The sequence below is a fragment of the Hyla sarda genome, chromosome 2 (genome assembly GCF_029499605.1).
Source record: "Hyla sarda isolate aHylSar1 chromosome 2, aHylSar1.hap1, whole genome shotgun sequence".
Lineage (NCBI taxonomy): Eukaryota > Metazoa > Chordata > Amphibia > Anura > Hylidae > Hyla > Hyla sarda.
In genome coordinates, this window is record NC_079190.1 from 109,739,832 (window position 1) to 109,751,862 (window position 12,031).

Sequence of the window (12,031 nt, forward strand, 5' to 3'; positions counted from 1 at the left end):
TTTTGGAAAATAGGAAGGGGAGGGGGGGGGGTCTCTAGATGAAATATAATATTTCCGTATTTCCACCAATCCCTGTGATATGTATTTACAGAAATAACCTCCATCAGATAAAGACAACTCGTGTGTGAATACATGTCAGCCCAGTGGATGGCTTTCTTCAGTCGGTTTTCTGGTCTGCACGATAAACTGCAGATTCCTTTATCTATGGAAGCATCTCCCAAACATAAGAGTGCTGCAATAAATGTTTGTGGTTTTGATCACTGGAGTGAAAGTTCTGGTTTCTGCTGTGTGCATGGTCTGTTGTGCATGAAAGAAATGCAAATACCACAAGAACATATCCCAAATTCTTTCCCTAATATATCTGCAGGGGGATATGGTAATATTGGTAACACACACATATGTGTATGTATGTGTGTGTATATATATATATATATATATATATATATATATATATATGTATATATAATTTATTATTTATTTTTACAAGGTGAAAAGTTCATCGCTCCCATAATTGGATTACACTTATGGTTGGAGCCTAAATTCATTACAGCAGAAGAGAGTTGGGTTATCTCAGCTCCCAAGCTTCCTTGTAGGAATGTTTTACAGTCTACTGTAATATATCTATGGGTACGTTTCCCAAATTTACATGAGCACATCTATTTTCTATATTCTTTGCATAGGCTCAAGCTTTCTTTCAAAGAATTGAAGTTCTTCTCAAGGAATAATATGTATATAATCGCGATACAGTCACTGCTGTTGTGTTTTTGACTATTTACTATGCTATTGGAAGCTTAAAACTAAAGCTTCATTCTCACCAAAAAATATTTTGGTTTTATATGTAAAGTAGAGAACATTGGTTATGTAAATAAAGCATTTCCTCCATGTATATGCTATGAACCTGTTTTAGAAGTTTTGGATGCTTTCAGTGTTCTTTTTATTTATTTAAATAAATAAATATATATATATATATATATATATATATATATATATATATATATATACTAATAGTATGTATTTGGTCTTTAAGCGTATATTGTGCATTGCTTAGGCTTCTATGTGTTTTTTTTATCAAGATTCCACTGACTCTTCTTATGCCTATTTTTAAATAAGGTAGGGAATAGATAATAGAGTGCATAATGCTATAGTACGTGGTATATAGTGAATTGCTTGGGGTTTCTGGCTTGTTGCAGGCAGCCAGACAGTACACGTGTTTAGGAAGTTATCTTGAATGCAGAATAATATAGCTTTATTGTGCTATGTCGCCTGAATGGCAGTGATAGAGGATACAGGGGGTTTGTGACCGGTGTGAATGACTTTTTTACACAAAGGAGACTGCCTCTGTTTTAACATGCACACACGAGTGGAATGCTTTGTATTTCCAGGAAAATAAAATGCAGAGAACCACATTAAAAATAATATCAATTTTATTAAATACTCAACAGTTTGTCCATAGGACGTGATCTTTATACATAGTCAGTGAGACACAGAATGTAACCATTATTATTCTACAGCTATGAAACTTCATTTTACGAGCTACTACTGAACATTGCAGTGCTGACATAAATATAAATACTGACACCACGGGCACAATGAGAAATAAGGTTCACACGGGAACTGTCACAGTATGGAATATGGAGGATCATCCAAATAATACAGTCAGGCTATGGGGGGAAATGCTATATGGACGTGGCTCATAGGAGCACAGAGGGGGCAAGAGGACAGTTTCTTGGGAGAGCTCTTCACATTTGATCTGTGCTGGGTCCATCCCATCACACAGCACACAACACACACAGGCAAAGTCTTGTTCTCCCTTTGTGTTTGCAGGCAATGGTTCTTGTACAAGGAGAATGTGGGACTTTTTGGAATACTGTCTTTTTTTTTTTTTTTTAAGTCAAAGTTGGAGAAACAACATAACACAGAGACTCAAAGCCATAATGGTGGATAACAGAAACTGGCCAGAGCCAGGTTGTCCTTCTCCTTCATTGGATTGCTAGTCCACTTTTGGCTCTAGAAAGAGATGTGTAGATATATATTTCATATATTTATATATTTGTTTCCATAATGCAGCCCATCCATATGAATTCTGCCAGCTGGGTGGGGGTGGAGGGGTGAGTGGGGATGCTGATGGGAGCCCCCCAATCACTCTTTGGGTTGTTCTTCTGTGTCCTCTCGCTTCTCCTCTTTGCCCCCGGCAAGGCTGTCAGTAGATGCCCCGTTGCCCCCAGTCAGGGTAGAAGTCAGGTTACTCTCCTTTTTCCACTTCATCCTCCTGTTTTGGAACCATATTTTGATCTGACGCTCTGTTAAGCAAAGTGCATTAGCGATCTCAATCCTCCTGCGCCTGGTCAGATAGCGATTAAAGTGGAATTCTTTCTCCAGCTCCAGGGTCTGATAACGGGAGTAGATCTGGCGACCTCGTCTTCTGTCCGTGCCATAGCCCACCCCTAGGGAATCAGACACAAAATATACTAAGAATCATTAGTGAGAACCCCATAATAACAACTAATACCTGCAGACCCCTAAACAGTACTGCTAGCCCACCCAGACTAGCCCCCTTAAACATGGAATGACTAGATAGATAGATAGATAGATAGATAGATAGATAGATATGAGATAGATAGATAGATATAGATAGATGATAGATAGATAGATAGATAGATAGAGAGATAGAGAGAAAGATAGATGATAGCTAGATATGAGATCGATAGATAGATAGATAGATAGATAGATATGAGATAGATAGATATGAGATAGATAGATAGATATAAGATAGATAGATAGATAGATAGATAGATAAACCATCTCAACCTCATCAGTATATATAAATATACATATATTCACACACGATTATGTGCAAAATTGAGAGCCATGTAAAAATAGCTGTACTACCTCATCCTCACCATTATATGTAAATATATATATATATTTTACTCTAGATTATGTGTAAAATACATAACTATTCAAAACAAATTATACTTTCAAACTGTACTAGTTCATAATCTCCCAGTCTTTCCAGTCTCAGCTTTTAATCTTAATTATATTAATTTGTTTATATAAACATATTATTAACACATAATATAGTCCTTCCGACCAATATTGTCATTCTGTTCAAAATTTAAATATTTTTGACTCTACTTTCTTAACTGTTTATTGTGCTGCAATTATAATAAATATTTATATATTTGCATTAAAATACTGTAAATATTTACATTTGCATAAATACATATATTAATTAGTCTTAGCCCCTCGTTGTATTAACAACCTGTACAGGGGTGTGGGGGGGGGGGGAGAGTGTAAAAAAAGAAAAAAAGGAAAGAAAAGCGTTTTTCCATTTATCACTTAATAAAAGGAGAGGTATTTGTGTTTAACTCTTTCCTCTCCACCAGCAAAGCAAACCTCGTTGAACTTTATAGCAGATCTTTGCAGCGTCTTTTAATTAGAAAGCACATAACAAGCCATATTTGCTCGCAACAACTTAACAAATAAAAGGCCTATAACGGCAACTGTGAAAGGAACTAGTTTATGGCTTTTATGAGGCCATAAAAAAGGAGCTGAGCCTGTTCTGCTGGGGAGATGATCGTAAAGATGGTTGAGTTTATGTAATTTATATGTGCAAGCTGTAAAACTTACCACTGTGGGAGTTCATGCGCTGCATCCATGGGTAGATCTGAATGCTGGTTTTCTGTTCCTGGACACTGGATCTGTTTTGGTCACTGTTAAAATCCTGTGCAATGGAAGTCTGTGTATTGTGTCCCATAGAGTTCTGCCTGCAGCTAGTGAGCATGTCCTTGTCCTGGTAAAAAGCATTAGATCCATACTCATAGGGGCCTCGGCTGGAGCTGAACACAACATTATCTTGCGGGGTGTAAAATGGAGAAGAGTAGATCCTATTTTGAGCTACGGCTGCCCCATAAGTGGAGAAATGCCTAACAGGGTCATAGGCAGTGGAATTAAGGGCCACATTGGGGAGGACTTCTTGGCCACTGGCTAAATGGCAGGATAAAGAGGGGTTGGTGAAATAGGAATTCATATCTTCTCCTTTACCTGCCTGTAAGATTTCTTTAATATTTATTTCTGTCTCCAGTTTGTAGTCTGAACTAGATTGTTATAGGGACGGCTCCACTCCAGGACAGACAAAATGACAAAGTCAGCTGACCTGCCTGCAGCCAATAGGAGGCGACATGTCAAGAGAGGAAAAAATTGGTTTTGCTTGTGTTGATTCCCCAGTTGGAAGTATATACATTCAAAGTAAAGTCTTGGAATTACAAAGATCAAATTAGTTATTGGGAGGAGGAAAATAAAAATAAAATAAGCGAGTACATAAAAAAAAAGAACACAACATCCTCGCGGAACTCTGGGGCCAGGAGGAAATTCTCAGGAGCTTGCATCTGATTAGCATTTTCTCCCCATAGAAATTCACTTTGTTCTTAATAGAATCTAATGTATGCACAAGCATTTGGAACTTAGCAGACATGAAACAGGCGCGTCCTGTGAGGGGAACATTACAATATACATGTAGATTTTCATGTTCATGCATCTGATTATACATTAATTTACAGCAACCTTCATATTCACGATGGAAATATATTGCTTTATGTGAGCTGTCTATATGGAAAGCTTGATCGATGTGTAGATATTGTGTTGATATTCATATAGATATAAAATATATAAATATATGTATATAGTGTACTTATCATTTTGTATACAATTCAGATATATATGTGTATATATATATATATGTATATATTTCTCTGTATATATATATATATATACATATATATTATGGTATAACTTATCTGGGCACAACCATTCAGTGTGATCAGAGTGATTATAATTATTCAAGGATTATCTCGCCGATTTTTATGATTGTTTTTATTGACACTACGGCCATTGTTACCCCCCATTACACTCTCCACCACCACCACATATGTTGTGCTTGATCCTTATTTCATTCTTTGCTTGGCTGATTTATAATTACATTGTTTTATATCGTGATTTGCGGATTTAGTAAATTAAAAGGATCTAATGAGATGACAAAAATAAAAAGCTACAGCAGAGGTCAGTGCTGTAATGTGTGTATTGTTCCACACGTCTAAAGTCACCTTGTTTATTAAAAGGAGCAGATTTCATTCTCCATATGGAATAAATACACAAATGCTCCATTTATTAAAAATAATACCAGGGCTGAAACTAAAGCTGCATTGCATGGACAATGACATTGCGGTGCAGTTGCTAGAACACTGCCCTGAGTTTAGCAGCTATTCCTAATGGCCACATTTTGTGAAAGTTACAAAAAAAAGCAATATTTTTTCAGGGTTGAAGAGAAACCCGGATGCTGAAGGATTTTACGATCTTTTTCCTGTGACCAACAAAGCGAAATGGTGGCTGTAAAGCCATAAAGATGGGAACAGACGTATCCAGGGGTCGTTTATTGCCCTGGTATAACACCAGCAGTCCCCCGAGTGCAGCAACTACACAAAATAAAGTTTTAGCCAAATAAAAGGACCATTTGAGGCTGAGATGATACAAGCAGAGTGTGGGATCTATAGATTCCCCTATACAACAATTAAGGTTTGTAATGTATCTGCTTCTTCTAGTGGGGTTAACAATAACTTATACATGAGGTGTAATGGGGATAGACTTTCATACTTTTATACTTTATGCCTGATATTTTGTAGAATTCTGTGATAAGACACAACAGTAAATAAAGAAGCAGATGGGATCCAGGATTCACCTACAGCAGATGTTTTATAATGGTAGCGAATGTATATAATATGCATGTGTCTGCATGCTGGAGTGCGAGGATAGGTAGGTAGATAGACAGATAGATAGATATGTAAACATATACACACATATTGTTGCAATGGTTGGTGTGCTGCTATACACAGTAGGTTTCTCTGTAGATGTTTTATGTAAACAAAAAATATATTCATACAACAGTTGTATGGCTGTGCCTGTATATGTGTGATAGATAGATAGATAAATAGATAGACACAGACAGATAGATAGATAGATAGATAGATAGATAGATAGATAGATAGATACACATATTATTGTATAGTTGGTATGCTGCCATAAACAGTAGCTTTGTCTGTAGCTGCTTTACATAAGAAAATAAACACAACACAATTACTGTGCTTGTATGTCTGATAGATAGATAGATAAACAATTATTATTATGTTATTTTTTTATATAATGTTACGTTGTGGTGGTTGTTATTGTTGTGGTTGTTATTCCATTTGTTGTTGTTGTATGTAGTTTATATGTGTAGTAACTTGGCCATAAAACCTTTTGATATCTTGTGTCTTTATATTTCACTTATCAGCTTATCTTTTATTTATTACACAGTATGATTGGGGCAGTAAAACCAGACTCTCATCAGACTCTCATCAGACTCTCATCCTGCATCTGCTCTTGTTATAATATTTGGAGTGGTATATCTCTTCCCATAAAGTATAGAAGCCTCTTTTGATTCTGTCCTGTGAATGTAAACCTAACTTGCAGGAAAGTGCAGGGATTATTTTAGGTAGGGAAAGGACTTGGTACTTGGAATGAGGCAGCTCTGGGCTATAATAATGGTGCTTCCTTCTCTCACAAGAGAAAGTTAAGTGTTTTATTACATCTATAAGCAAAGGGCAAGGCTTAAAACTCTGCTCGATTTATGGGGAGTAGAAAACTGGCTACTTGCACAAGGAACTACCAGCAACAAAGGGAAACCGTGATTTTCACAATTTCATCACAGCAAATTGGAAGAAAAAAGTTTTAAGCCTCTCAATAAGCTAAAGACTTCCAGCCTGTTCTCCTACTACGCCTTGTCTACTGTAACAACTAGATTTTATGTATTTTTTTCCCTTGCTCTAAACATTGCTTACAATCCGGTTCTGCATGTTGGTATGTAATTGCCTTCGAGGTATATAATCTACTCTATACACGTAGCATGTACAGCCAGTACATTATAAAGAAACAGATGTTTATGGAGCAACTCCAGGGTACTTATGACTTCTGGCTTATTTTAAAATGTTCCCCAAAAGTTAAAAACTGACAACAAAACATATTGCCCACATATTCTGGATGCACAGGTAAGATACCTTTGTGTGTGTGTGTGTTATTTTTGAGGGGGTTCACTTTTCCCCTCACCTCCACTTTAATACTGAAGAATGAATGTGTTTGTACCTAAGGTTCTATAATTAGCGGAATGATTAACTGATGGAAAATAACATGTAAAATAATGGCCTCTACACACGTGTTTTCTATATCCTTTCCAATTAAAGAAAGGAAACAGCGGCAGGGACTTGAAGGGGGACCTATAGCTTCGAGGAACCAAGTCCCTTGAAGGTTTCAGCACTCTAAACTCCATGTACTTGGTCACATTCTTTATTGAGCCAACGACTGCATGTGATTATATATATATATATATATATATATATATATATATATATATATATATATATATAATTCTCTCACTTCACTCCTCAGTGTTTTGGAATTGCAATATACATATGGATATACACTGTGTAGTTATATATGTGCATAGCTTCTGTGTGTTTGTGTGTGTGTTTTCTTTTCTTGTGTGTGTCTAACTTCTCATTTCTTTCTTTTTTCTTTTCACACACGATCATATCTATCTATCTTACCTATCTATCTATCTGTCTTATCTACCTATCTATCTATCTATCTATCTATCTATCTATATATCCTGTATTCATAACACACGTAAATATATACAGCTATTTGTTCATATCTATCTTACCTATCTATCTATATTACCTATCTATCTATCTATCTATCTATCTATCTATCTATCTATCTATCCTGTATTCATAACACACCTAAATATATACAGCTATTTGTTCATATCTATCTTACCTATCTATCTATATTACCTATCTATCTATCTATCTATCTATCCTGTATTCATAACACACCTAAATATATATAGCTATTTGTTCATATCTATCTATCTTACCTATCTATCTATATTACCTATCTATCTATCCTGTATTCATAACACACCTAAATATATGCAGCTATTTGTTCATATCTATCTATCTTACCTATCTATCTATATTATCTATCTATCTATCCTGTATTCATAACACGTAAATATATACAGCTATTTGTTCACATCTGTCTATGCATCCACACATTATCTGAAATGCATAAGTGTGCAGACTTGGTGCGTTCTCTGTAAACTATAAATAATAGATTTGATCTATAAATATGTTCCTGTTTGCTATGTTCTGTAATTAATCCTGAATTGTTTTTCTTGGACATCACATACCTGGGTTATAAACACATCTTTGTTTTCACCTTTTTAATTTCTATTAGTAATCTACAGCCTACCTCCCTTCATTACTTTTTACATTACTTATTTATTATTTAGTTAAAGCTAAAGACTGTTGACTGGAATCTTTACCTGCTTATTAATATAATAGAACCTGGGGTATTACGTCCAGTGTATTTGGAGGAGTGCATGGCATTTAGTAAATACATAGGGTATAGAATACTATGCATTGATTTTATCAGCTGGTTGAATTCTAAAATGTAATTTTATTAAGTGTCTTAATGTTTCATTGGTGCAATATTGAGTCAGGAAAATGGGATAAACTATTGTCTAAAGTAGAGAGGAAGGGGTTAAATAATAAATCATGCTCTTTTCAGTAATTTTCAATGTAATTTTATAACACCATGTATACAATTGTAAACTGTTAGGTAGTTCCCTTTTACAATGCATCCAAGGAATAAAGGCTTCACTGCATCCAACAGACAACATAGGAATCTGCCATGTGTCTCCCATAAACTTAAATGCTGCAATAAACACGCTGGAACGAAAATTCCAATATGTACCATGGAGTGCATGGACGATAGATAGAAAGGTATATATATATATATATATATATATATATATATATACACACACACACAGTCTATGTGCATGAACACGCCTCAGCATATATGTAATTTACATGATACATGGAGCCGAGTTATCTGCATGGAATAAATTATGTGCACAAAAAATATGGAGAAAAAAATTCTTATAGACACTACACAGGTTTATTATTGTAACATGTGATTTTTTTTCATCACAGATAAATATTGCGTCATCTGAAAACTGAAGATTTCCTGAAATTAATAAGCCAAAAAATGACCTCGGATTTTCATCGTTTCAAATTATACAACTATGAAGTTTTTATGGAAATGGCTGGAGAAAAACATCAGTATTAGCACAAGTTCTCAGCAATGTACTCATCCTACTGTTTATTTGTGCAAAATGAAAAACTCAGCTCTGCTACAAAGATAGATAGATAGATAGATAGATAGATAGATAAATAGATAGATAGATAGATTATATATAGATAGATGATAGATAGATAGATAGATAGATAGGTAGATATATACGAGATAGATAGAGAGATGATAGATAGATATGAGATAGATATGAGATAGATAGATGATAGATAGCAACAGGAGAATACAGCAGCACACTGCTAGCACAAAGATATAGATACAACATGAGTATATAGATAAAACATAAGTATATAGATAGAACATGAAAAGCTATACAGCTGTAGTGCAGCAGCCAGCACCTGTAAGCCAGGTCTTTACAATAGTTTGGAATCAATAGTGCTGGCCAACTTATTCTTTAGATGATAGATATGATAGATAGATATGATAGATAGATTGGAGATAGATATGAGATAGATAGATAGATAGATAGATAGAAAGATAGATAGATAAATAATAGATAGATAGATAATAGATAGAAAGATAGAAAGACAGAGATAAATAGATAGATAGATAAATAGATAGATAGCAGACAGACAGTAAGTAGTTGGGTAAATACCAAACACGTGGCACACAATAGTCTATAGTAAAAGCCTTTTGCTTTTGTAAGCAGAATGTGAACACATTTTTTAGATTCACATTCACAGAGAGACAAAATATAATATTATGGTAAACAACGCGTTTCTTAATGGATGGGGCTTTATTTTCAGATATTTATGTGTCTGAGGGTGACTAGCTAATATCAGAACAACGAAACTTCTATGTGGGATGTGATGCCTTTATATGCTATTTAAATAAATAAAAAAATGGTTTATATGTAATTTTTGTCTTTCGTGTTATTTACTTGATCGATACAGATCTAAATGTATATAATGTATTTCATGTACAATTTCATGTACATATTCTTCTTTCATCTGATAAATAAGCTGCATTTTTAGGGCTGGATTCTAAAGTATTATACACAGCCCTCCTACAGTACATAAATACAGTTATCTTAAGTATGGCACAAAAGTGAGTTCTAAAAATACACAAGATGTAATTGTAAACAGCACTATATTTCCACACATCCAGCAGGGAGCAATGGTGTTGACCAGAGCAGATTCGGTGCTGGTTTAGCAGCATTTGGTCACTTGGGGGCAGTATATAAACAAACAAACAACAAGACCAATAGGAATAAACCACATAACACACATACACAGCTACTTCGATACAGAGTTGCAGATATACACACACACACACACACACACACACACACACTTTTAGATGTTCCTATTGTTCCACGTGGCCACAAAAAGTTTGACCCCTCCATTTTAACGTTAGCATTATGATCATAGACTAAAAAAGTAGCAGACCTGCAAATCACACCCTGCACAGCCCACTTCCCATTGAACTCATTCTTTTTCATTGTGTTCTTTTTTTATTGTTATTACTGTATTTATACAATTTAAACTAGGACTGTAAATTTAATAAGCGGATTTAAGCAAGGAAATAATCCCGAGAATCTCTCCAATAAATACAAGGAGTGAACAGGCGCAGCAATGCTCTCACTCTCTTATTAACTTACCACTCACTTCAATAAATACCATGTTATTTTTGTAGTTGAGCGTTTTACTGCCGCCTCAAAGAGCAAAATGAACAAATATATCGAGAGAGCATAAAATATTCATAGACACCAAGAATATTTAACACCAAATTGTGTTTCCTATCTGTAAGAACATTTCTACGAGGCCTGCTGGAATGGAGGCACAAACTATAAAAACGCCAGCAGTGTGAGGACAGTTTAAATATTCCCATCTGCTTATACATGGCACACCAATGTAAATCATCCCACATGGAAGCTGATCACTGATACCTTCTACAAGAAATGATACAGTCTACCTCTTCTATAGCACAACACAACTCTGCTATATACAATAGATAGATATGAGATAGATAGATATGAAATAGATAGATAGATAGATAGATATGAAATAGATAGATAGATATGAGATAAATAGATATAATGATAGATAGATAGATGATTGATAGATAGATAGATAAATAGATAGATAAATAATAGATATGAGATAGATAGATAGATAGATAGATAGATAGATATATATTAGATAGATAGATAAATATGAAATAGATAGATAGATATGAGATAAATAGATATAATGATAGATAGATATGAGATAGATGATTGATAGATAGATAAATAGATAGATAGATAAATAATAGATATGAGATAGATATATATGAGATAGATAGATAGATAAATATGAGATAGATAGATAGATAAATATAGATAAATATAGATATGAGATAGATAGATATGAGATAGATAGATAGATAGATAGATAGATAAATATAGATAGATATGAGATAGATAGATAGATATGAGATAGGTATGAGATGGATAGATAGATATGACAGATAGATATGAGATAGATAGATCGATAGATATATATGAGATTGATAGATATGAGATAGATAGATAAATAAATATAGATATGAGATAGATAGATAGATATGAGATAGATAGATAGATAGATAGATAAATATAGATAGATATGAGATAGATAGATAGATATGAGATAGGTATGAGATGGATAGATAGATATGAGATAGATATGACAGATAGATATGAGATAGATAGATCGATAGATATATCGATAGATAGATAGATATGAGATTGATAGATATGAGATAGATATGAGATAGATTTAAAAAAAAAATAAGGATCTCACTGCAGCACATATATTTC

General features: G+C 34.2%; 2 protein-coding genes across 3 annotated transcripts in view; both read right to left on the bottom strand.

The window, feature by feature from the left end:
- Positions 1-12,031, bottom strand: part of HOXC4 (homeobox C4) — a 124,422-nt gene that overhangs the window by 76,117 nt on the left and 36,274 nt on the right. The gene's annotated exons all lie outside the window — the stretch shown is intronic.
- Positions 1,448-4,030, bottom strand: HOXC6 (homeobox C6). Its single transcript, XM_056562811.1, has 2 exons — positions 3,631-4,030; positions 1,448-2,444 (listed from the first exon to the last, which is right to left on the bottom strand). Exons 1-2 carry the CDS (start codon positions 4,028-4,030, stop codon positions 2,140-2,142), a joined length of 705 nt encoding a protein of 234 aa, XP_056418786.1. The 3' UTR covers positions 1,448-2,139.